General features: G+C 40.6%; 2 protein-coding genes across 3 annotated transcripts in view; one reads left to right on the forward strand and one right to left on the reverse strand.

Annotated features, from left to right (window-relative positions):
* Positions 1-8604, forward strand: part of fsd1 (fibronectin type III and SPRY domain containing 1) — a 41782-nt gene extending 33178 nt beyond the window's left edge. The window contains exons 12-13 of the mRNA XM_041204697.1: positions 3515-3603; positions 6335-8604. Coding sequence (XP_041060631.1) covers positions 3515-3603; positions 6335-6445 — 200 coding nt within the window. The 3' untranslated portion in view covers positions 6446-8604. The remainder of the gene's footprint in view (positions 1-3514; positions 3604-6334) is intronic.
* Positions 8605-25297: 16693 nt separating this feature from the next.
* LOC121287652 (signal-transducing adaptor protein 1-like) overlaps positions 25298-27833 on the reverse strand; it is a 53755-nt gene continuing 51219 nt past the window's right edge. For both annotated transcript variants that reach the window (XM_041205608.1, XM_041205607.1), the window contains exon 13: positions 25298-27733. In XM_041205608.1, the coding sequence (XP_041061542.1) occupies positions 27675-27733 (59 nt within the window). In that variant the 3' untranslated portion in view covers positions 25298-27674. The remainder of the gene's footprint in view (positions 27734-27833) is intronic.

The following is a 27833-nucleotide window of genomic DNA, read 5'->3' on the forward strand; positions in this document are numbered from 1 at the left end:
AAATGTTAACTATTTTCTACTTTAATTTTAACATTTTAAATATGAATCAACTTCTTTTGCACCTCCAATGGTTATGGTTAGAAGCCATAAAAAAAGCTGTTGCATTTATAAAGCACCTTTCATTGTATCATCGAACATCCCAAATTACTTATATAGAATATGCAGCATACAAAAACAGGCCATTCAACCCATCTGGCCTGTGCCATTGTTTATGCTCCCCACAAGTCTCTCCTCACCACTCATCCTCTAACCTTAATCAGATTCTTCCATACCTTTTCTCCCTCATGTTTAGCTAACTTCTCCTTCAATGGATCTATGCTATTCATCTCAACTAGTCCTTGCACTGTTTGTAATTGTACAGTTACCATTATGTGGATACAAGTGATAGCTGATTTATCCCTACTAAGGTTCCACAAACAGGCGAGATGAATAACCAATTGATCTAGGTTGGGATTTTCTGGCCCCACCTGTGGCAAGCATCGTCATGGGTGGGATGGGAAAATTTCGAGAGCGGCCAAAAGTCAATTGACCACTCTCAATTTTCCTGTCCCACCTGCCACGTGGGGCCAAAAAAGTCCCGTTCCTAATGTTTTGTTTTTTGGGGTGATCAGATAGTACTATTGGATCTCTCGTAGCCACCCTTAGGGAAGCCCTTAGTTTAATGTCCCACCCAAAGAATGGTAATGCAATATTCCCCATAGTACTCAAGTGCTGAATCCCTGGGATGAAATTTTAAGTCGCAGTCACCTGACACAGATGAGAGTGCCTCAAACTGAGCTTAGCTGATCTAAATCTTTAGAATTGAACTGTGCTTAAAGGTCATTGCGAAGACTGCTATTTCTGCCAAATGAGTCTGGCAACATTGTGACTTGAGTCAATTATGTTTATACGTCTGCTTCAGCCATTCAAGCTTCAGGTGATAACTTGGAGATGGCTTAGAGAGCTAAATAAACTGAAAGGCATTAAATTGGGTTATAAGGGTTAAAAGACTCAACCCATAAATAAGGTGCACTTAAAGTATTTCAAGGCTAATCTGTCTCTGGATTAGATTCCAGTCTAGTAAATACTCCAGGCATTCATTATCATACACGTCATTTCCTCAATATTGTAGCCCAATCCTACTGAATGGAAAATCTTTCCTCATGTTAAAAATTTGCAAAATTTGGTCCCATTAATTAGGACCCAGTTGAAAGACTTGTATCATTTTCCTAGATCTAAAACAAACCAAGGCTGCCATTTACACTGTTTCATTTATTAATTCTTTTAAATGCTGTGGAGCAAATTACTTGTCCCTGGTGACTTGGATGAAACATTCAGGAAAGATTAAATCAGGCCTCTTCTGGCCTAATTACCAGCATTCTGCCTCTCCCGCCAGCCCCTTAACAATCAAATCTATTATATCTGGAGCTGAAAGTCTTTCATGCTTCAATTTCCAGCCAGTTGTAGTGATGCCTCTGGAACCTGCTGCATGCCTCAGAATTAATGAAAGTGAGCCACTGCTATCAACGTTTGGAAAATTATAGCTAGGCCCAAACAGGACGTAAGGCAATCAACTCGGATTGGAATATTATTTCATTACTCCTACTATTAGTCAAATTCAGAGATTGTTTGTTAGCATGAGCCTTTTCTAATTTGGGCATTGATTTTGAATCAAAGGTTGGCTTCATTTGGCCAACAAGTCTAGGCTTTTGTTGGGTATAAGATTGACCTTTTTTTTCCAGCCAATGAGGCCCAAGTTTGTGGTCAGTTTTCTGTGTGTTTATCAAGCTGAAAGCTCAATGCTGAGGAATGCAACTGCTTCCATTTCAGGAATCTGTGTCAGCATTGATCAGCTCTGATATTAGCACAGTCAGGTAATGCTTCCTCTAGCCCAGCAAATGCCTCAAGCTGACCTCAGAGGGCACCACTCTACTGCTATGTTGTGATATCTTTCTCCATTTCCCACATCTATCATGTGGCATCTGAATGAGATTGCCACTTGGTGCTGATTTAGACCGTGTAATGTTATAGGCCCGTTCTTAAAAGGAACTGCCTTTATACTGCCCGGACATGAGTCAGAGGAGTGTGATCCCAACAACCTTGTTGGATTTGAGTCTAGATGTTGTCCTTGGTCTGCTTGTTAAGGCGAATGTAAAATATCCTGTGCACTATTTAAAGAATTGGAATTCTCTGTGGCATAGCCAGCATTTTGTGGCCAACCGTAATATCAAAAACCTGTCTGTCAGCTTGTTTATGATCGATAGGACCTTGCTATACGGAATTTCCTACATAATAAGTGTGTGTAAATTATTTAGATGTGAAGTGCTTTGAGATGTACTGTGGACATGCTTAGTCACTATATAAATGAAAACTCCTCAATACCTTTGCAATGTGAATGACATTGTGTAATTTAAACTAGGACAGTAGCTTTTATTTCTTTTTTCCAGTAATTGGGGATAAATTTCCCTCTCTGGTGCTCCAATTTGAATGTGTCCTTGGCTCATAGACATTTTATTGACCCTTGGATGAGATGTGTAGATCAGATGTTGATGTGTTAAGAGCTCCGGGAATAGTATGATTTAAAAAAAACACTAACTGAAAGCCCAATAATGAAGTATTTACCGGTAACTGAAATTGGCTTCGACTCTCCAACATGGCTGAACTATGTTATGTGTTGGCTACTAACAGTTAGATAGCACTTGATACTATAACAGTAATGCAACTGAGTCCAGGGGCAGGGTATGGGGAATGAAGAAAATTGGTATGTCCCTTTTTAAGTGTACCTAAATACTGGCTAGTATGGACATTAATGGACAGTGTAGTGATGCATTTCAGAGCATTTTGGTCAGAACAGAGCACGCACCAATGTGATTAGCAACATGATGATTGCAGCTTTGTGGCTGTTTCACTATGTTGAGATGTCGGGAATGAGGGTAGGGAAATGAGACTGATGCCTTGAGTAGTGAAATAGAAAATGCAAGGGATTATTTTATTTATTTGGTGAATGCAAATCCTTGAAGCCAAGCAACAGCCACCTCATTTGCTGAGTTCCAGGTGATTAGTCTGTGGAGCAGACACTCTTCAATAATGTGCAGCTTTGTTTGTTTGTGTCTCTTCACAAGTGCATAACAAGTTTATACTGAGGTGAAGTTGGCTGCACAGGGGCCTTGGCCTGTCCTGAACCTGTTTAGCAAGGACCACTCTCACTGTGCTATTCGACAGGTGGGGTTTGTAACAAGGGCTTCCCGCGTTTCTCATTCCCTGATCCAAAGGATATCTGCTGGTAGATCTTGCTCAGGAAGGTTGCTCCACATGGGGCAATGGAAGATGGAAGTCCGGGCAGTAAGTAGGTTGAGCAGGTCATCATGGAGTGGTAAATAAGTTGCAAAACTGATGATTGTTGTACCCATTCCTCAACATCTCTTAATGATCATATCAAAGGGTTTCAGAGGAGTGAGATCAGCAGTGGTTTGAATGGGGAAGATGGTAGTTTGAATTGAGGCAATTTTTCAAACTTTTCATTGTGTTGTTTTAGGTCATCTGTCATTCTACAATGCCAAAACTAAGCAGCTGATTCATTCATTTAGGACAAAGTTCACACAGCCAGTCCTCCCTGCCTTTATGGTGAGTGGTGTTGTTTCAGTGTTAGTTCTGCAATCTGCAGGCTCCCTTGAATATTTGCTGAATTGAATCAAGATGGAAAGGTGACCAAGGTCGGGATTTTCCGGCCCCGTCCTGACGGGACCCCTGCAGGGGATTCGACAGCCCAGCCAAAAATCCATTGACTTTCGGCAGGAATGGATGATCCCAACAGCAGGTGGGGCTGAAAAATCCTGCCCTAAGTATATTAACATATCATTGATTCAATGCTGCTTGTACTTTCACCTGGTCAGGTGGCTTCATATTACCAAGCTCAAAGGTTCACAAACTTTCCTTATTGTGTACCCACTTCCTGCGTACAAGTTTAATATACAACCCCTTTAATGCACAAGCATTGTACAAATGGTAAAATTATAATACACATATTTGACTTACTGCATTAATAATACTAATCATCCTTAATGTGATAAATGTGATTGTTTTCATAATGTTTGGAGTAATAGAGGAAAGTTTGAGTAGCAAGATGTTTTCTACACAAATACATTGACAACACTTTTTGAGTTCATTACAGTGAGTAGTGAAATTCCACTTTCTCACAGATAAGTATAGCAAATGGTATCAAAACCTTGATAGCCCTTCTTTGACAGCACGAGGAACTCTGCTCACATTTGGATCCAAAACTTAACCAATTTGTTTTGTTAAACCAATGTTCCCGCTACACTGCCTCATGCACAGCCACAGAGTAGCCTGGAAATTACTCCACAGGCCTTGATCGATTTAAATCCTTGTGGCCATGCAAAAAATTTAAAGGGACCGCAAGCTGTAAAAATTGGCCACACACAACAAAATTTTAAACAAAACATTGGTTGGAGCTCATTATTGAGTCTGCCATTAGCTGAGGCATTCAGTGTTGTGTTTTTATAATGATATAAAGGTACCAATCACTCATAAGGGATTGCATGAATATGTTGTGGGTTCATTTATTTAAACTAGGCAGATGGGAACATGGATAGAAAGCTTGAGGACATCAGCAGCAGAGCTGTGTGCTCTGCTTACAGGCCAGACCAGAGTGAAACTGGATCTAGATCTCATGACACACTTGTCTCCTAGTGATAGCATGCTGCTTTCCCTTAAAGGCATATTACCACATTCAGGACAAGTCTGCAGCAGAAAAATTCACAAGAGGGAAGTGGACCCAGCTGCTGCATTTCACTGACTACAGAATCGACCTCTCCCACCAGTTTCACCTACATCCAGACCCATTAGTTTAATATAAATCCACTGTTAATAATTAAGGCACTTCTCTAATTTTGACCATTCCTTCCTATTTGACAGTTGCCAAAAACAGATCCAGATACTGCAAAATTTAAGAATGTGAAGGGTTATTTTTCCCAAAGCACATTAACCCAATGCCATTTTTAGTAAATACAGTTCTCAGCACTCTGTCCTATTTGGTCTTGTAACCACTGCACCTGCAGGCTACAAACATCCACTTTGTAGGTGAATCTTTCTCTTCAGATGCTTTCGTTTTAATGCATTCTATTGTAATGAACATCAACCACATTTAAAAGTAGAATTGCTTAAGCTGTTGCTTTGAAAGTTCTGTTTCCTCTATATATTAACATTTCAGCTTAAAACATTTTACATTTTAATGGCATGGTGTTTTCTAGTCAAGTTATCCATTGCAGATTTAATTTGGAATTGGTGTATCATCAATTTTGCAAAGGGCCCAGATCACTTGGCCTGTGAAGTTGGTAAAAATATGTCAAGATTTTCTCAATGAAATGACTTTTTTCGGAACTTAAAAGAATTTGAATTCCTCCCAAAAAAAGTATAAAAGTCAAAACTAGAATCTTGAAAAATAAGGAAAGGGCATTGCAAAGGAAGAGAGAGTTTTTGGCAACAGCAAAGATTAAAAGAAAAGCTGAATAATAGAAGGAATATTCCAATACATTTACAATCTTGTCTCCACCACCTCCCCTAATGCCTGGTCAGTAATGGCCTTGGTAATATTCTTAACTGCTAATTGTTTTTCTTTTAATTTTAAACTACCTTAACAAAGAAAGCAGCAGCTCAACTTACCATGAAGTTTAAATGAGAGAAAACAAATAAGGGAAAGTATGAGGGAGAGCATGAGTGGAGGGGGCCAATGCGAGGATCCATTAGACAATTTCTCCTGCGTAAGCCACCGGAGATGCGCACCCCCTGGTCTAACTGGTCTGAAGCTGCAGCCCAACTAAAATCACTGGCACAGCTTCCCCACCCACCATTGTTGCCACTGCAATAGGTTGGACAGGAGTTCCATCAATTGGAGTCTCCATTGGGACAGGGAAGTTGATCTTCTTTCAATCTATTTTTTCACCTGAGTATTGAAGGAACATTTTGGAGAAGTAGGGCTCATTCTAAATTTTCCTTTCTGTTCAACAAGTCTGCGATCAGCTCAAATAATTACATAAAAATTAATTTTGTATAAGCGATGGCGTGGTTACTCCTTCCACCGTGATTCTGAAATTCTCTAAATTCATTTATCTTTCTGTTGCTCTCCTTTTCAAAAACCTTCTCAAAACATACTTTGATCATCTCCGCCATTTGCCCTGCTTGGTGGTCACAGCTCCATCCCCCCCCCCCCCCCCCCCCCCCCCCCCCCACACACACACACACACACACACACACACACACACACACACACACACACAAAGCACCCTGTGACAATGTTTAATGTTGATTGTGCCCCGTGTTTTTCCCTTTTCCTCAGGTCTGGTGCGGTAGCTTTATAGTGCAAACAGGACTTCAGGTACCGAGTGCTGTCAAATCGCTGCAGAAACGCAACAGTGGGACCAGTAGTTCCAATGCTAGCCTAACCTAGAAATCATTACCACGCTTCCATGCAACTGATCCAAGCTCATGCAAAGCAAAGACTATACCATGAAGCTTGTCTTGAGGGAACTGAAGACCTGAAACAAGATTCTGCACACCAGAATGTGGAAAGTTGGCCTCTTTAAAGTTGAAATGCTTGAGCCTTGCACTCTTTTAGAAATGGAAGCTTGTGATCCAGCTTCTATTTCTGATGAGAGCTGGTATGATAATATTGATGCAAAATCTTGATTTTGAAATGTTTTGCTTTTAAAAATGCTTAACTGAAAGTATTCATTACAGTCAATTATTGAACAGATATTTCTATTAGAATCTCATGACCTTCCTATTCTCCCTTTTTAAGGGTACTTCAACATCTTAATATCTTTTGATCATAGGAAGCATCCCATAATGTAAAATTGTTTTTGAATGTTCCATTTTTCTCAAAACACAGAAAGGAGGGGAGGAATTCTTCAGTGTCAGGGTCTAAAATAATATTGTTTTATCCAATACTGTAAAAGTTTCTTTCTGTTCTAGTTGGGAGCATGGGACATCTAAAGTTATGAAAATGAGTATGGCTACCTGGGACTCAAGTTATGTAATTGAGCCAATTAAAGGTCTTGGAAATCCTGTTAGAGACTTGAAGGATCAATCCTATTTCTCTATTAAATTGAATGTTAGCTTGCCTACAGTCTGTGATGTGTAACAAACTGTGTACAGTGCCTAGGGTGAGTAACCGATTTCTTCTGCTTCAGTTGCTAATGAAATTTAAAAATGTTATCCCCTTGTGTTGCTGCTTCTATAATGTTGTCCAAGTTGGGAAAGGAAGATGTTTTAGACTTGAGCTTCCTTGTGGCCATTATTACTATTGGAGTGCAGTATGTGATCAAGCCCCCTCCTTGAGCTTGTTTCCATCTCGTAAGATGGATGCTTCTCAATCAATCGCCTGTTTCAATAATATACCAGATTTATCCATCAAAGGCAACAGGGGTGTAGCTGAGGTTCAGTTTTAACTGGCTGAGAACAATGAGGCCCTGGGAAGAATTACTCTGCGGCTTATCTCTTTGTCCTTGTTCTTCTGTAATTTGGTTGGGAGGAGTAAGGTTGACGTTCTCAAAAGTTTCAGACTGACTGACTACGTCATCCGTACAGGCTCTTCAAGCTCTACTGCTGCTGGCTGCTTTTCACAACTGGGGCAAAATGTAATGCATTCTGCAAAATAGCTGGTCCAAGGGTAAAATATAATATGTGGGTGCAGCATGGGGATCTTGCTGGGTTGTGCTTTGTACACTGATGCACAGCATTGATTGCAAGCTTTCTTGGGGCTAATGTATCATGCCTTCTCTGACATACTAGTAAACATGGAATGGATATAAAACCATTTTGGGTCTGTGCTTTTCAGGCAATTAATTAACACAACCATTTCTATGAATGTGGAGATCTATTATGGTGAAGAGGAAACCTAATGCAGGCTTTAATACAAAAGGGCTTTTAAAAAAAAAAGTCACTATTGCTGAATGTTATAGCGATTTGAAATTTTGGCACATGCTACCTTTGCATCTCAATACCAAACCTCCATAGATGGTAGGGTAGAGGCCAAGTTAAAGGAGAGTTTATGCTGTTGAGTTCAATGCACATATTGGCATGTCTCAGTTACTACTTTGTTGGAGCAGATATTTTGTAGTGCACTCTGTGTGATATGAATGAAACTGCATTTATACAAGGGCTGAAATTACAGTCAGTGATATGATCATGTTGGTGTTTGTGCTCGTATCAATGTTTTAGCTGGGTTAACACTCTGCAAAGAGAAGAGTTTGATTTGAACATGAAACAAGTACTAGGAAGAGCCATTTCCTGGCCTCTTAAACAGTGATAGTAAATGTCTTAACGGAGGGGGCAACTGAGAAATGCTGAATGTTGGACAGAGACCTCTCTTTTATACTATTTGAGGATTGTGATAACAGTGAAAGTATTCTACTGGGTTAAGTTTACATGTTTAAATCTTTTAGACAAAAATGGAATCTGGGCTGTGGAGTTTTTGTGACTGGTCCTAAATTCAGTATTTATTTTTACTTGTAAAATTCTTTTCAAAATTTCCTTTGGCTTTGACATCCGATCAATAGAATGTATATAAAAATCGACATCTCACATTAATGTTTAATATTGTATTAAAAATTAATTGCACCAGCATTACTGTGTTTTGTATTTGTGCCAGGCCTAGCACATTTTTTTAAAAAAAAACAACAGTTCATAGCTTCTCGTGTGTATGATTCTGGTTCCAACTCCTAGTTACCAGATGTCAGCCAGGCCCTCCACTGGCTTGGGATACTGCCTTTGCAATGATGCCTCAACATGCAAAAAATGTCAGCCCTTGTAACCTAGCTCACGATCAATAATGGCAATGTGATTGAAGTACTGGACAGCTCGTCATACACACATGGAAGTACTCTCCCACTTGAGTCAGCACCTTTTAAAAGTAAGCTTATTTCTGAGGGTTGGGTAGAGTGTGTTCTGGCATTCTAGTCCTTTTGATGGAGTAACTGCTATAGTACCCAGAACAATCTAACTCTATGGCTTCTCACTCATGCAGTTACTTCTCAAAAGACCGTGACCTGTAGTAAGGCAAGGCATTGAAGATGTTCATTCATGCCCTCATTGGTCCAACTAATACAACAATAAATTGTACTTATATAGCACCTTTAACGTAATAAAACATCCCAAGGCCTTCATAGAAATGTTATATAAAACACAATTTGTTACACTGAGCTACATAGAGTGTTATTAGGACAGATGACCAAATACTTGGTCAAAGGGGTGGGTTTTGAGAAGCTGCTTAAAAGAAGGAAAGTGAGGTAGAGAGGTTTAGGGAGGGAATTCCAGAGTGTAAGGTCCCTTAGGCAGCTGAAGGAACAACTGCCAATAGATAAGAGGCCAGATTAGAGGAGTGCAACTATCAAAGCGATGTGTGAGGGGAGATTACAAAGATGGAGAGGCACTAGGCCATGGAGGGATTTGAAAAGCTAGATGGGAATTTTAAAATCTGTTGCATAACCAAGATCTAATGTAAGTCAGCAAGCACAGGGGTGATGGGGAAATGAGACTTTGTGCGAGTTGCAACATGAGCTACAGAGTTTTAAATTACCTCAAGTTTATAAAGGACAGAATATGGGAAGCTGGACAGGACTGTGTTGGATAGTGAAGTCTAGAGGTTAAAAAAAGACACGGATGACCCAAGGTCGGAGCAGAGTGGGGCAATGTTATCTAGGTGGAAATAGCAGTGTTGCAGCGATGGCACAGATACATGGTTAGAAACCCATCCCTGGCCCAAATATGGCTACAAAGTTTCAAACAATCTGGTGAATTATCAGTCAGTTGCCAGAGAGAAAGATAGATTTGGTAACAACAGAGTGGAGTATGAGGTGGAGAGTGAAAATAAAGGCTTTCATCTTAGCTTTTTTAACAGAGCAAAAATGTCTGCTGATCCAGCTCTAGATTAGCAGACTGGATGTAAGATAAGCAGCCTGATAATTTGGCCACGGTGGAGGAGTCGGAAGAGGTGGTGAGGAGGTAGAGTTGGGTATTGTCAGCTTACATGTGAAAGCATAACTCTGTTTTTAGCTGTTGCTGCCAAGGGGCAGTATGCAGATCAGAAAAAAAAGGCCATAACTCCTTAGAAGTCCCTCTTAAACTCTGACAGTCAAGTCCTCGCTGAGATTAGATTCTGGGGGATTCTTGCAAAGAAATGGTGTGAACTTAAGATAATAGCTATGTACTACTTTGGTTTAATATCATTTGTTCCCATGCAACCCAATAAGCTTTGTTTCTACATAGCTCTGTCAGAAAGCTGGCTGATGAGGGAGGCTATTGTTTAAACTGAAAGTGGAGGTGTATGGCAAAGGGAGACATTATTGGCAACACTTTGCAATTTCATTTCTGTTACGATATGAACTTGCCCTACTACAGCACAATTCTTAATATTTTTACAAAAGCTATTTGAATTGAGATTTAGTGACGGAGCTATGAATCCAAACAGTTGATGCTTAAATTGAAGATGCATTAGGTGGTGAGCAGTTGCCATTGGTACCATCTTGCTTGTGTTATAAAATACATGACCTGTGGTAAAGCTGTGTCCTCTGCTTTCTAACCATTCTAATTTTAGGGAGGGGTAAACCAATCTGATCACAATGGCTAGATCAAATCTGCCGATTTAAGTTGCCATTATTCCTAGGGGATTACAGTCTAACTTCTATATTGTGTGTTGATCTGGTTTACAAAGGCTACAGCAAACACTTCTCAGTACTTGGTTTGGACTGAAACTCTCCTTTTGTGTAGATGGGTAGCACTGGAGACCGTGGAACGATTTTTTTTCATTACAGAGTCGAGGAAAATTCCCAACTTCGCAAACGCAGCTTGGGAGAAAGTGTCTAGGATATTCTAGTTTTCGCTCTGAGAGGTGGGGGGGATGGGTGTTAGTTTGCAGCTAAGTGGAGTTGGGCCTGAGAACCCCAGAGGTAGAGTGTAGAGGCAGAGATAGGCTAAGTGGGCAACTTCAGGTTTATAAGGTGGGCATCTAAGGAGTTCTTAAAGTGAGGTGGGAAGTGGATGGAGGTGCTGTTTTTATTTGGAGGAGACTTCATTGCGTAGTCAGGTGAGTGCAAACTATAATAGATGTCCAACTGGTTGTTGACATGCAACAGGTGGTCAATCATGGGCTTTCTATAGGAAAATATAATCATTGCTGCTACCTATTCACTTTATGAAGGAGGTCATTCAATCAATTTAAGACTGGTAAAGCATAACGAGACGTGTTCCACGTTCACATTCCTCTATGACGCAAATGTGTGAAGGTGCCATCCACATCTTGCAGCCTCTTTGCCAAGATTCACATTGCTCCCCTATCACACAGTCCTCCCTGCCATCTGCGGGCCAAAGTCACGAGCAAAAATATGTGCCCTTCCAAGGTCACTGACCCTACGCTTCAAGTCTTTGGGTGTCAACAACCCACCCATGCTTTAATTGGTGAAAGTTACGTGGTGCTTGGTAAAACACTTTGGAAGATCTCTGAAAGGGCACTTGAGCTCTCAGAACTCTGGTTGGTTTAAACTTATTCCTGGAAAGTGTAAATCCCACACATTAGGCAGGATGTTTAGTTTGGCGGGTGCCCATGATCGATGGGCCCAGGAGCAGCTGGGAAACGGACCTTCAACCACGGTTTCACGCTGGCTGGCCAATTAACGGGCAGTCAGCGTGAAAGGTGCGCTGAAAAGCTCAGTGCTGTACGTGAGAGTGCGGGAGGAGGGTGAGCGCTGAAGTCAGCGTGGGGAAGCACGGAATGAAAGCTCCCTGAAGGCAGGGAGCTGCCTCAAGGAGCTGAAGAATTTAAATACCAAAAAAAGTTTTAAAAACATGAAAAAAAATGCGCACCCATCAGAATCAGTCACCGGAACACGTGGATGATGAAAGCTCTTTTATAATTTTTTTTTATAATTAATATCGGAAACCTCATCCTTCTGTGGATGAGGGGTTTCTTGAAAACCGCAAAGGCTGCCTGGCCGATTCACCCGCCCGGAATTGTAACATTGAATGGGCAATGAAAAATCTGTTCGTTACTACTTAATGGCCTTAATAGGCCTCTTAATTGTCAGCAAGCACGCTTCCAACTCTCATGCACACCCGTCCACTGAATTATCGCGTGAGTGCGCGATGACATCGGGGCACTCAACTGACGTCATCATGTGATATTTCACATTTGAGCAGGTCAGGCACATGCCCACACGCCGAGCCAAAAATTCTGCCTATTGTGTTTCAGAAACCTGGGTCATAAAAGTCACACCAAACTGAAGGCAACTGCATTTTGATGTGTGCACCATGAACTGTGCATGTCCAAAGTGTGACCTGCCCTGTCTTTCCCCTCCTCTGCCCTGACAAAAATGGTTCAGAGGGAGGACTCATGGACTCAGGGCTTTGGTGCCATTTTGGCTAAGTTGAGGAGCCTGATAGTTTAGTTTATGGTTGACGTCTGTACTCGCAGTGAGTTCTTTTCCTTCATCAAGGTGTTGATTCCTTTTATATTAAAGTACAATTGCACTTTGGTACCTCCCAAGTTTATTTTATTAATCTTGATATTTGGACAATGATAGAATGGCTGTTTTGCTGCATCCTCATAGATACCTTGGTGGCTAGCATAGCGATTTTATTTTGCACCCAAGGAACTTGCTAAGCCACTTCAGAGGGCGCCTTATATACACTAAAAGAATCCTGGATAGCCCAAACTGGGTAGGAGTGAAAGGTTATCTTAAAGGTTACCCTAAAGTACATTAGTGATCCAGTTGGGTTTTTCATGGTGCCAAATAACAAATTTATGAAATTTAGCTTCATACAGTGGGTTTAAACTCATGATTACTCGATTGTTAGTCTCATTTTTGTATCCATTACGTTATAAGGGATAATAACGTGGCCATTATTCATCTGTAAGCCTGTTGCCAACCTATTTAAGTGAGGGTGGTGGACATCCCAGCTGACTAGGTTGCTAGGAATTTTGCCTTCCCCCTTCTAGGTGAATGGTATCCACCTGTTTGGGTTTTTTAAAATTCATGCTTGGGATACCGACATCACAGGCAAAGTCAACATTTGTTGTCATCCCAAATTACCCTTGAACAGGTGGTAGCAAGCTGCTGCATTGAACTGCTGCATACTGTATGTTGAATGTACACCCATTGGTTTGTTAGGGAAGGAGTTCCAGGTTTTTAACCCAGCGACAGTGAAGGAATAGCGATATGGTTCAAGTCAAGATGGCGCGTGACTTGGAGAGGAGCTTGAGGGTGGTGGTGTTCTGATGCGCCTGCTGCCTTTGCCTTTCTCAGCAGTAGAGGTCACAGGTTTGAGAGATACTGATAAAGAAACATTGGCAAGTTGCTGTAGTGCATCTTATAAATGGGATACACTGCTACCGTGGTGCATCGGTGGTGTAGAGGTGTTTAAAATGATGGTCGAGATGCCAACCAACAGGTGGCTTTGTTCTGAATGACATTGAGCTTCTTGAGAGTTTTTGGTACTGCACACGAGTGGACAGTAGTCCATTACACTCCTAACTTGTGCTTTGTTAGATGGTGGACAGGCTTTGGGAAATTAGGAAGTGAGTAACTTAACAGAATACCCAACCACTGACCATGCTATTTATGTGGCTGCTCCAGTTAAGGTTTTGGTCAATGGCAAACATGCCCCCCCCCCCCCCCTCCACTACCCCCCACAGGGTGGGAGATTTGGCAATGGCAATGCATTGAATGGTGAAAGGAGGGTAATTAGACTCTGTCTTGTTAGGGATGGTGTTTTCCTGGCCCGTGTATGGCATGAATGCTACTTGCCACTTATCAGCACAAATCTAAATGTTATTCCTGTCTTGTTGCATATTGACACAGACTACTTCAGTATCTGAGGAGTTGCAAATGGAACTGAACACTATGAAACACATCATCAGCAAACATCCCCATTTCTGACCTTATGATGGAAGGTAAGTCATTAATGAAGCATCTGAAGGTGGTTGGGCCTAAAACACAATCCAGAGGAACTCCTGCAGTGATGTCCTAGGCCTGAATTCATTGGCCTCCAACAATCCCAATCACATTCCTTTGTGATGGGATCTAGCCAGTGGAGAGTTTTCCCCTTGATTCTCACTAAATTCAGTTTTACTAGGAGTCCTTGTTACCACACTTGGTCAAACGCTGCCTTAATGTCAAGGGCAGTGACCCTCACCACGCCTCTAAAATTTGGCTCTTGGCTCTTTTGTCCTTGTTCAGACCAAGGCCGTAATGAAGTCTGGAGCCGATTAGCCCTGGTGGAACCCAAATTGAATGTCAATGAGCAGGTTATTGGTGAATAAATGCTACTTGATAGCATTGCCGACAACACCTTTCATCATTTTGCTGATGATTGACTCTGGACTGATGGATGATGAAATGCTGGATTGGATTTGTCCTACTTTTTATGGATAGGATATACCCTGGTAATTTTCCACATTGTTGGGTAGATGCTAGTGTTGTCGGTGCATTGGAACAGCTTGGCTAGGAGCAGAGCTTGTTCAGGAGCACAAAACTTTGGTACTCCAGCCAGGATTATGTAGGGGCCGATAGCCTTTGCTGTATCCAGTGCCTCCACCATTTCTGGGTATAACATGGAGTGAATTGAATTGGCTGAAGCCTGGCATCTTGTGATTCTGAGGACCAAGGAGGCCAAAATAGACCATTCCCTTGGCACTTTTTCTGACTGACAAAAGAAAATGCATAGAATTGCAAAAAGATGGTTGGCAGGTCAGAAGATTGGACAGAATATAAAAAACAGCAAAGAATCTAAAAGATTGATGAGGAAGGAAAAATTAGAGTACGAGAGAAAGCTAGATGGAAATATAGCTTTAAACGTCACACAAAGTCTCCACCACTGGGGAAATCCTGAAGGCAGAACGTGTCTACAGCTTGAAATCTAACATTCAAAAAGGATTTGCTTAAAAAACAAGGTCCAGTCCACCGCTATATATTCTTCAACTTCTTCGCTGTCTCCCTACACACCCCTTGGCTTGGAGCTCAGGTGTTGGTTGTAGCCATAGCTGAAACATTGAGCATTCACTGGATTGGTGTTAGTCTTAAACCGGCATGAAGTCCACCAATCACAGAAGAGCTCAAAAACCACATCGTCATCATCATCAGAGCATTAGGTCCACATCTGTCTTTAGCCCACTTGCAGCAAGCAGTCTGAGAAAGCAAAATTTGTTCTTGGCTTATAATGAACGGAGTCCTTAATGGGGCCTTCTGCTCTTTTATGTAAATGTTATTAGTCATTTTCCAATTACTTGATGTCAAAACACAAATAGAGCTCATAAGGCAAGATAAATAGGGTGTTCAAAGACTCGAATGAAGCCGAGTGGTCTGACTCTTTGCCAAGCCCTTCCAGTTACAAATCATATTGTCAGTCTATATTAAATCTCTTTAGATGGAGCCTGGCTGGCTGTACTCCTGTATAATTTAGGCTTTTAAAAGGGAGTACTATATCATTAACAACTGTACAATTTAATTGTCAATTCACAAACATATTTCTTTGCCAAGTGTTGAACCACCTGCTGTTGTGCTTCAGAAAAAAGCAATTTTCCCACCAGCAGGACAAATACTACCTCAGTGAACTGCATTTTACAAAGTGTGACCTTCATTGGAATTGTTTTCTCCCATATAGCACAATTAAATATCCTAGAGAATTCTGCTTTGACCATTACTCTTTTCTTCATTCACAATTTTCTTTTTGTTTCTTGCCTTCCTGAAGATTTAAGTCTTCCAAGCCTTTGCAGTATGTAACTAGCACTATAAAGATATGCTTCTGACTTTTGCTGGGATAATTTCACAGGTGCTAATGGCTCTTGGATAACTCGCCCAAGTGCCCCTTCATTGTTTGCACATCTATGTGCGTAAATCCTGAGTGGTTTGACATGGGAACAAAACTTGGACAAGCTGTAGACTGTTAGCAGTGCTCTATGTTGGTAGGCTGAGGTTTTAGTTCATTTTATGATTCCTTGACAAGTCAGATTTTGTGATTGGTTTTAAAGTGTGTCTAAAGGAAAAAAACAGATTTAAGTGAGAATGGCTTTTTTCACCCAGAGGGTTGTGGGAGTCTGGAACTCACTGCCTGAAGGGGTAGTAGAGGCAGAAACCCTCAATTCATTTAAAAGGTGTTGGGATTTGCACCAGAATTTGTGTAACTTCCAGGGCTACAGAGCAAGTACTGAAAAATGGGATTAGGCTGGGTGGCTCATTTTCCGGCCAGCGCAGACATGATGGGCAGAGTGGCCTCCTTCTGTGCTGTAAATGTTTCTACATTTTCTGGATTTTTTAAATACCTGAAAGTGAGGAATGTGAGGGGAAGGCAGGGGTGAGGCAGTATGTGAATTGTTCCTTAGGAGAGCTAACACAGATAATGATGGGCCGAATGCCCATCTTCTGTGCTGTAACAATTCTATGACTCTATAAAAAGAAAATCTTTGTTAACATTTGGATCTTGAAGCATTCAACATCAGTACTGGATCTCATGAATTGTAGGTTTAATGGTTGACACTGGGTCCAAAAGATGTATAATTTCCTCCTGCACATGACGCTCAACACTGGTTCTTTAAGTGCTGGAAAACGTTAGATATATAGCAGGTTTTAACCAAGTACAGATGCAGGGAAGTGATAAAATAACAAAATGGAAGGTCTTTGATAGGTGGAGGGCAGGATTGGTTAAATGACAGAAGGGTGATTCTTGGGGAGGTGTAAATGACCACAGCGCAAACATTAACAACAGCTGCTTTTGGAAAAAAATGGCAGGAGTGGTTATGATGATTTGGAGGAGCTGTAATTGCTGCATCATGTAACATTTTGTTCTTCCTTACTCCAGGCCCACAGCAATCTGAGGAGGCTAGGGTAACAGAGGGCATTGAGGTGGTGAGTGAGTGGGAGGAAGAGGAATGTGGCAGGGGAGAGGTGCTATCAAGAGGGAGAGGCATTTCTGCACCCCACAATTGTGGGTTGGGAGGTTAAGCGAGCAGACAAAATGGTATCAACACTCCTGTTCCCAGGCTGCACTGAGGATGCTGATGTGGTGAAGTCGCTAAGTGATATTTGATCATGACTAATTTCCTTACAATTTCCCTGGAAGTCCGCTGTACTCTCCAATTCTCGGCCCCACAAGCTCTGAGTACATATCAATATGAGTAAATGTACCTGTAAGGGTATGTTTCTTAGACTGCCGTCAATCACTACTACCTGGACACGATTTGATGTATTAGTCCCATGACTTACAGTCAGTCTACAGCAGGTAGGGATCAGACTTATATCCTTAGCCTCCTAGTTAACATTATACTGTCTTATCTACAAATAAAGAACCACAATATTGTTTCACCAATCCTTGTCATGTGACTGGTATGTTTCCATCAAATAGAAGAATGGTTTTTGAAGATTAGACTGAAAAGTATACAAGTCTCAACCCTTCACACTTAGCAGAAAAAAAGAACTGGTGTGAAAGTGAAATAGCTATCAAGACTCAACGTGTATAAGTGATTCCGCAGCTCTGTAGGAATCCTACATTCTGTAACTTCATTCTGAGACATTGTTGCACCTCCCAGCCAGCAGGTACCAGGCCCCCGTAAAATTGTTCAAATTTGGGATAGCTAAATCAGTATAAGTCTACCTGCTGAGAAATTTAAGCAGGGATAGAAATTAAATAACTGACTCTGAAAAGCCTAGCTTTAAATAGAATTCCACAGAGAGGAGAAAGTCATTGTTGCTGCTTGCTGTCCTTACAGGAGGTCAGGAGCAAGTTAAACACTGAAGACTGTTTTAGGGTGAAGAATCCATCCAGTAACAGCCCCTAACAGGCAGAAAAAGCCTGTTAGAAGTCTCTTCTCACTGTTTAATTTGACTTCTAAGGCCTGCAGTACAAATTCATGCCGAAAATCACTGTTTTGTGGGCAGAACTTAGAATTAACCCAGGAAAAGCTGAAACATTTCAATAGCACCACCATTGCAGTCGAAAAATAATCCATGACAAGCTAAGGTGGTGGCCACTAAAGGTACTGCAACCCAGGGAGTCAAAGGAGCCTGAATAGCTGTCAAAAGTTTCAGATAGCATTCAAATCCTGAAAAAATCTAAATTTCAAGTTGACCACAAAGTTTCCAATTCTCAATTGGAAGGCAGCAGACCTCCTATCTGAGTTTACTTTGTTCTGACAAATTTCAAGCTGTGTTTTCGTGATCTCAATATTTCTGAACCAGATAAACCCATTAAAATTAAAATTCTTATGGCCAATAAAGGCCTGCACAGGCTGAACACGGCAGATCTGTCGATGACCAGTTTAAAAGTTCAGATAAAATATGGTCAACGCTCGACTATCAATTATAAGTGAAGCTTAACATCTGAATGTACCACCTGGAATTCATGCCCTTTAGACAACAACCAACAGAGACCATTGATCACTTCATGAGTAAATGTAGAGATGAGGGGCATGATTGCAATTTTATAGCAATAAAGCTTACCAACAGAACAATGGGGCTCGTCATAGTATCTGCCCCAAAAAATCTTTCCAAAAAGATCTCTTGGACCAACCCAAATGTTACAGCATGAAAGCACTACTGCAAAGCGCACACAAGTATGAAGCCATACTACTAGGAAGACAGAGTCTACAGACATAATTTGTCCACAATTGGCATGATAACCAATACGGGCAAGCCTAGTAAGCCATGCAGATAGTGCAGCCTCATACATGCACTCAGAAATCTCCCAGCTTTTAATGCTGTACAAGACAAATGGCACCAGAGGACATTGAAAGTGCAAATACAAAAAGCAAAGGCTAAAACAAGCAATTCAACATCATGAGAAGCCACATCCAAAAGCCACAAAGGTACAGCATTCCAACCAACCAAGAACGTGTACCAAATAGTGTCAAGGCAAGTTCCATGAAATGTCTAGCCGAGCTATATAGTCAGATACTGAGGGTGACCAGAACTTCAACCCTCAACGTGAGCAAACATTCAGCACGGTGAACATCAGAATGTATTGGTACAGTGGTACCTTTGTCAGCATCCAGATTATATTACCACAGATTAAGGGTCATCATGACCAATATGCAAAAGTGAATACTGGTGCCGGTGCAAAAATCCTTGCACTTCCCTATGTCCCCACAGCAGTGGCAAGTGATGGTTCAACCAACCACTGCCAAACTCACCACATACAATGGCTCAGAGATTCCATTCCTGGGATCCATTACTCTAGAGCGTCACTAGGACATCTCACCCTGGTCACCCCAAATATTTTATGTTGTCGACACCACAGGCCCAGTGATTGCAGGCCTATCAGTGTGCAAAGACCTGTTCTTGGTCACTATTCATGGCATTGTCAAAGCAATGGCAAAGAACGCAGGCCACAAGGAGTGTTATTGGAAACCCCATGCTTACACTGGGAGAAAACCACCAGCTCTGCGGTGCAGATCATCAGCCAACAGATTAAGCGGCACAATTTGAATCAAATATGTATACCCATTCTGAACATGTATACTTCATCATACTATGGAACCAATGTGCAATTACTATTTGGCAGACAAATGCGGACACACCTGCTCAGTCATCACAAATACAAGATGCATTCATTAAAAAACAGGAGAAAATGAAACATGTCCATGACCAGCATGCGGGTAATGAATTACCTAACCTGAACACCAGACAAAAAGATTGAGTACAACACCCAACTAATGATTCTTGGAAACCAGCAGAAATCATCAGCATATGCCCAGACCAAGATTCTATCAAGATTGGACACCAAATAGCATGACAGTGCGATGAAACAGATGTCAAATCAGAACAATACCACAACCAAAAACACCTTGTAATCCTAATGCAAACAGAACATGGTCTAAGACATAACATAAAAAATTAACCTTAACTAGCATTCTGAAAATGTACAGCAGCCTCCAACAAAGATCACCGTAACTAAGTCTGCTGCGATTCAGAGACTTGTAGATTTATTGCTTTGTATAAGGATGTATTCAGACACAATGTTATTTTCTTTTGCTTTCATGTAAATAGTCTAATTCTTAAAGGTAAACCTTCAGTTTAGAAAAAATTGGGATGTTGTGATATGGGGTACATGTATCTTTAAGGGAATGTATCTTAAACTACTGTCAGTCACTATCACCTCGACAGTATGTGATGTATTAGTCCCATGACTTGTATTCAGTCGATAGCAGCAGATAGTAAGAGTCAGACATGTATATTTAGCCTCCGAGTTAACACTATTTGTATATTGTCTTAGCTATAAATAATGAACAAACATTATTGTTTCACTAATCCCTGTAGTCTGATTGGTACATTTATGTAAAATATAAGAATATAACATAGAGCAATTCTATGAAACATTCCTCCACTGTTGTCATGGATGGTGATTACTAGGCTGTCTTGGTTTGTTGTGGTACGCATGTCATTACAAGTACTTTCTGCACAGAAACAGGCCATTTGAACCAATACGTTTCTGCTTCTGTTTAGGCTCCACACAAGCCTCCTCCCAATCCTCTTTATCTAAAATCATAAACATATTTTTCTATTCTTTTCTCCCGCATATGTTTATTTAGCTTCCTCTTAAATGCATCTATACTTTTGCCTCAACTACTCCTTATGGTTGCAACCACTCATGGTATAAAGAAGTTTCTCCTAAACTTCTTATTTGGATTTATCAGTTGCCAACTTTTTTTTTGGCCTGTGCAGGTACAGCACCTCAAAACCAGCAACCTCAGAATCAAGGCTGTGCTGGATTTTGGATCTTGCCGGATTTCAGGTTGGGTGGTTCGGTCCCTGATCAATTCGGTCCAAGCTGGGTCAGGTGGGTCAAAGGTTGCTTGGAGCTTGGCGTGCAAAGAGGGAAAGTCGATAACTAGTCAGGGCCCTCAGGCCCCACATCGCACCAATGCAGCACTTAGCTGAGTTGTCCAGGCAAGTTATTTGTTTTCGTTTTATTCAATCAAAATTGAAATATAAATTAAAATATAAAAGTTTTCATTTCTCGGACAAGTCAGTTTTTGGACAGCTGGTTTTGTGACACTGTACCTGTAGCTCTAGTCTCACACAGAAGTGGAACCATCTTCTCTTTAGCTACTCTATCAAACTCTTTCATTATTTTAAAGGCCTCTTGTAGGACACCCCTCAGCCTTTTTGTTTCTTAAGAACAAAATGGCAGCCTGTTAAATCTTTCCTGAGAGGTTTGGCCTCTCAGTTCTCGTATTATTTTAGTAACCCATTTTTATGCCTTCTCTGATGCCCCTATATCCAATCTATAATATAAAGATCAGAGCCTTCACACTCTGTGATCAAACCAGAATTCTATACAAGTTTAACATGCCTGCTTTTCAATTCTGTCCTTTAGAAATGAAATCCCTGTCTTTGTTTTTTATGGCCATATAAAAGCATAAAAAATAGGAACTGGTTGTCCGTTCAACAAGATCATGGCTAATCTTCAGCCACAGCTCCACTTTCCCACCTGAGCTACATATTCCTTGACACATTTAGATTCCAAGGATCTTTTGATCTCAGCCTTGAAAATACTCAATGGCTGAGTATCCAAATCCTTCTGGAGTAGAAAATTCCAAAGATTCACACACCGTCCTGATTTGGAACTGTATCCTTCATTGTCACGGAGTCAAAATCTTGGAACTCCCTCCAAGACAGCACTGTGGGTGTACCTACACTATAAGGACTGCAGCACTTCAAGTAGATGGCTCACCAGCATCTTCAAGGACATTTAGGGACAGGCAATAAGTCCTGCCAGGGAGGCTCACATCCCATGAATAAGTTATAAAGGCAGCTCTCCTGTGTTGACTGTTTTGAATGAGACCTCACATTGTAGCTATTAATATTTGTTTTCATCGTCCCACATGAAAAGGAGCATCTTGTGCTGCCTGCAAGCCCACACTCCTGATGTTGAAGAAGCCAATATGACAAAGGATATCAGGGACTGAAAGTGAAGAAGTAACAGTCAAATGGTAGGAGGTTACAGGCCCATCTGAATGGAAGACTCCCCTCTCCTGACTGTTAAAATACAAAGAAATCAGCCTCCATGAGAAGCTGACCAGAAAATTCTCCCCACTGGCAGAGAGACCACCTTCAATGAGAGCTATGTACCTGAAAAAATTCTCCCCCATTCTTGATTGTTACGTGATAAGTAGGCCACACACTTGGAGATCCATTTGAACAGGCGTAATTAGTACAACTGTATCAGGTTGCTTGTCTGGTCTGTCAGACAGCTCTTCCAATTTGGGCACCAGTCCTCAAAGGTTAGTGAACAGTACTTTGTAGGATTGACCAGGCGAGGCTTTGTTCTGGTTCAGTGCCTGCAACATTACTGATAAATCTATTTGATTTTTTTCTCCCTTATTTTTATACTTTGTAATAGCTGTTTGCAATTTAGTCACCTATTAGACCAATTTAGAAGGACAGACGGCCAAAAACCCATTTCTGTTTTGAAATACTCATTGCACTAGCCTGTCAATGTCCTACTGTAATTTCCTACTTATATCCCCACATTTTGTCATGTCTCCTAATTTACTATAATTATCAAATTTTGATATTACTTTTGTGAATCTCTACAAATTGTTTATATAAACTGAAAGTAGAGATCACAGCACAGATCCTTTGGGCATACCGCCACCACATCCCCCATTGTAAACAATACCTTTATTTTTATGTTCTGTGCCGGGCTCATCTTTTTCTATATGCCCAGTCACATTAATATCATGTGCCTTAATTTTTGCAACAACTATCTTAGGTACCACTGCAATAAATGCATTTGAAAATTCAAAGCGTATTTTGGGAAAATAGGAAGCAGCAGCCCACGATTGTTCATCCATTTAAATAAATAGGCAGAAAATCCTGAGCTGTGATTTATCCAAGATACATGCATTCCAGTCAGGAGCACTAGATTAATGAATAACCCCCATATCCTCAAAAATCTCACTGGAGTTAGTTAAACATGGCATAACTTGTGACTCTCATGCTTTGCCTTTCTAAATGTTCCTCCTCCAGTTACCATACCCTAAGAGGGCATTGGCGACCATGGGCTTCCATTGGATTGGTCCACGATTATGCTTGGCAAAGTACTGCAGTGGTTTACTGTTGCCTTCTGCAGTATGGCTGACCAGGTAACTCTCCCACTCTTACCATTTGCCATCAGGCATACAGAAAGGATTTACTGGTTGCTAGTCAACTTGTTTGGCCACATTATGAACACACCTTCCATGGTCATCAAGTCCTGAAACGGGACTTAAATCTGGAGCTTCTGACCCAGGGATAGTGATGCTACCCACTACAGCACAAGACCTCCTTTCTAAATGTTCACTAATCTTAATCCATGTTCTGGGCTTCAATGAGCTGATGTTGCCATCACAGGAAAGGGGAGCTGGAAGTGGCTCTTTGACTGACCACAGCTGTTATGCTTTGGGGAGCGGTTGTGGTGTGCCTCAATTCATTTGAGTAATCACCACAAATTCCTACCACCATTTGGGCATTGCGCCTATCAAAGAATGTGGAAAACCTGCCTGGCATGCTGCTTCAACTTAAAGGATGCGGCCATTTAAGGATAAGTTGTTACTTACTGACGCATCAAGTTTTAGCCTTTATAAACAGCTCAAAACTAAAACAAGATATCTGTCCAGCTTTACCACAGCAGTGACAGAGATGATGGGGATTTGTAAACAGCAAGTCAGGTCTAAATCTTTTGAAGAAATGGCAAGTATCGATAAAGAAAGTTTTGGACATCAAGTGCACAGATTTTCAAATCTTTGAGAAATGCTAAATAGTGAATAACAGATTAAGCTATAACTAAAGTAGGTGAGATAGGTTTTATCATTAGGGAGAGTGCAAAAAGAAAAAGTCAATGCTAAACATATACAGATCATTAATTATTCCACAATTAGAATAACGCTCAGTTATAGATTCTTTACTTGGGGAATTATATTAAGTCCAATGGAGAGGATAAAGAAGAGATCCATTAGGATGTACCAGCTTTCAGTCATGAGAAGAAACTAAATGTTGTTTTGAATTGAGACACACCACAACCGCTCCTGATGTTAGGAACATAGGATTTAGGAGCTGGAGTAGGTCATTCTGCCCTTCAAGCCTGCTCTGCCATTTAATAAGATCATGGCTAGTCTGGTTGTGGTCTCAACTCCACTTTGCTGTCTGCTCCCCATAACCCTCAACTCCTTTGTCTATCAAGAATCTGTCCAACTCTGCCTTGAATAAATTCAATGACCCAGCCTCTGCTGCTTTCCAGAATTCCATACACTTAACCAACCTTTGAAGAAATAAATTCTCCTCATCACTATTTTAAACACCTATTTACCTTTATTTTCACTTGAATGAGAATGTGAAGGAATTTGATGGAGGCAGGCAAAATTATGAAACATTTGATATAGTAAATAATATCAAATACTTCTCATGGTCAGTGAATCAGCAACCAAATATAAGCCATAAATTTAGATCATTACGAGAAAGGTAAAAGGGTGAAATTAGGAGAATTTCTTAAAGTGCAGAGGACATGGAATGCAGTACCAGAAGTTTAAATGGAAGAAAAATTTGCAATAGCTGTTAAAAGGAAAGTGGATAACTAATCCAAAAAAAAAACTCCTGAAAGAGTAAGGGGAAAAGGCAGGGGAATTGGGATTAAAATGTACACCCTTTGAGAGTTAGTACAGCTGCAATGGGGAAAATGGCCTCTTGCTGGCTGTAAAATTGTTTTCTCTACTTTTCCAACTCTCCCACAGCTAGGTTGAACCCTTCCCTGATATTCCATTTGCACATTTTGTCACAGCTTATGGATTTCTTTTTTTTTTGTCTTCCTCTTGATCAATTACTAAATCTTTCCAAAAGTGATACCCTCAACAATTTTCCATGTAGCTCCCACAGTATGCCATCTGTGGAGAGGAGACAGGGTGGGGGGTCAGCCAGAATTATTTTAATGACTGGAGTGTTGAGCATCAGATTCACTGACACCCACCCTGCCCCAGGCCGTGCCTGTTCCTCCGACTTGTACTCCCATTGAGTGAGACTCTACTGGAGGCACAAGTCCTTGCAAGAGTCACCATATTTCCAGTTTTATTTTACAAAGTTTTAGGCAGAAGATTACACATATAGCAATATCATTATCAGCACATTATAGGTGAGATAATCCTACATGACTGAGCACATTTATAGTGAGCAGATAAAGATCAGATCAAAGTCACATTTTGAACAAGGAAAATTTCACTTGACACAACTGGAACCCAAAATAGACATTATTATAAACACCACAAGCTTTAATTTCACCAAACTTTTGTCAATTGTCAACACTTTATTTTCATTATGATTGTCAAAATAGTTACACTTAAATATAGAAATAAGAAAACAGTACAATCCGTAAACAAATACAAAAATTTGCTTTTATGTTGTTTTCTACAGATGCCCCCCTGTTCCGCCTTTAAATGGCAACTTGAGAAAGTGTATGCAAGTCATATAGACCAGAAGTTCTGATTTGGGCAACATTAACTCAATTCAGCCAAGGCAGCAATGGAGATTCTACTTAGCTGGTCTCAATGTCCCTGTATTTACAGGAAAGCATCAGGATACAGTGATTGTACTGCAAGCCTGAGTGAAGACAGGATTAAGCTTTGCTTGAGTAAGGACAGAACCAGACATTGGTTATATTTTGTGCTCCATCCTAAGTAACCCAGCAATACTATTAAAGATCACACAAGAAGAGGAGCCACCTTGGGTGAGCTACTTAAGGGTCATCAGCACCCATGGGACCATGGCCAACAAGAGTCACTGCCTTCAGAATGGAGTGTGGGGGAGGGGGAAACTTGGAGGAAAAAGCAACATAATTCTGTTTTATAATGTAATCTACTAAATATCATTTCAACATAATTGAATACATTCAAAATTCACATTAAATTATTCAATTAAATCTAGAACAAAGTACTTAACATTAAGTGCACTATGCTTAAATAAATTTAGAGATTATTTCACAGCACTGCTGGTTACTCAGCTTAGCTTTGTTATAAAGCATACGTTACTGTCCACATGTAGTCCTATATAGCAACTTTGAAAATGAGGAAAATGAGTGTTATTTTAAAAAAATAGGAAGCTGCACTCTAGTGGTGTTGCTCACCCTTTCATTGCTTGTCATTCCAATTTTAATGCGATTCTTGGTCCCCCACCAGGCTATTCCCATTTGGGTACTCTTTGCTTATTGTTAAACTCAAGCTGCCCTGATGGCTGTTTTCTCTCCTCCCAACTGAGGAGTGTGGGTAGACGTCAGATACAAGAGAACAAACAAAAAGCCATTTAGTCTATTCAGGTCAGGTTGTTTCTTTTAGATCATGTATGATCTACCCTACCATGAACTCTAACAAATCTGTTTAATCTCCTGAGGGAGGGTTCGGCAAAATTTTCCCAACTCCCTCGCCCACTTCCCCACCAATTCAAACTCCATTCCAACCTAACTTTACGTTCCACGTTATAAACCAGCTTTCCTTCTTCCCACATTCCTAATCTCCACCAGTCCTGAATTAATGATGTTCCCAGCGGAGATCAATTAATCTCTATCTGTATTTATATCATCCTTTCATTCTTTTGGGATCTGTTCCACACATCTACACTCATGTGGTGTTGGGTAATTAAGGGGAGGCGAAATCATAAGTCGAACTTGAGGCTTAGGCATCTTATGTTCATGCTTTCACAATTCTTACAATCCAGGTTAGATAGCTTGCAAACTTGTACTTTGCTCATTCTCATCAGTATTCAAGCAGCTGTTCATGCACCCACTCCCATTTTTCTACACCTTATGATCTTTTCTTCAATTAAACTGAAAATCTCCTTTACGTCACCACTTTTGCTCCTCTAATTAAAATATCAGAAGCTAGGCTCCACCACCTAATGGATAATAAGTAAATGATACAATGAATCATGAAATGAATTAATACATAGGCATTCTTCCATCCCACGAATAAGCTCCACAGACCTATAATATTCCCTGGTTAATTGATTAAATGAAACAGTATGCAAATCTTTCATTATTGATTTACCTGTTAGTTTCAGATATATTTAACATAATTTCTCTATTTTAAAATTAGACCACATGTGCCCATTGAACATTGGAGTTCACACTAAAAGCCACCAAGCTCACCATAACTTTAATTCACTCATCTCAGTCTGTGGAAGTCTCAAATTCTCTAATTTGTACACTATCATGACCAGTGACCTATGTTCACCAAGGTACAAGCCCAGTGAAATTCAGGTATGTCACTGCAAGGAATTAGCACAAATATCTATGATCCCATCATCAAAATAAATGTTTGTGTCTTTTTCAATTTAGTGTAAAAAAAAGTGGCACATCATCACATTTTAGTCAAAACAACTACTTTACACAGTACAATTTGGGTTGCAAGATTGAATATCTTTCAGTTAACTCATGACTACCATTAAACAGGAAGTGCATCAATGGCAATCATATCAAAGAATCAACGTTAAATGTACAGTTGTTGTGAAGAAGTTTGGTTTGATATTACCCAAAAGGGAAGTCAACCCCCTCAATGATTTTAACATCCAGGTGTTAAATGTTTGGACCACAATATGTTCCACTCAAATCCCATTTCTTCACTTAATGCTTCTCTAGGCCACTGATAGGTGTGAATGCTATTGGGAAGAATATCACTCATTCATTGCCACCTTTCTCTCCATCAACTTTGTGCGGAGCTCACTATTGACAGCTGCTGAAGAAAAGGTAAAATGTGTTAGCTCTGAACATGTAAACATAGTTATTTAAATATTTCGCTCCAATTTTCTCCTCCTTTCCTTAAGATATTGGCT

This window comes from Carcharodon carcharias, chromosome 14 (genome assembly GCF_017639515.1).
Source record: "Carcharodon carcharias isolate sCarCar2 chromosome 14, sCarCar2.pri, whole genome shotgun sequence".
In the NCBI taxonomy this organism is placed as follows: Eukaryota; Metazoa; Chordata; class Chondrichthyes; order Lamniformes; family Lamnidae; genus Carcharodon; species Carcharodon carcharias.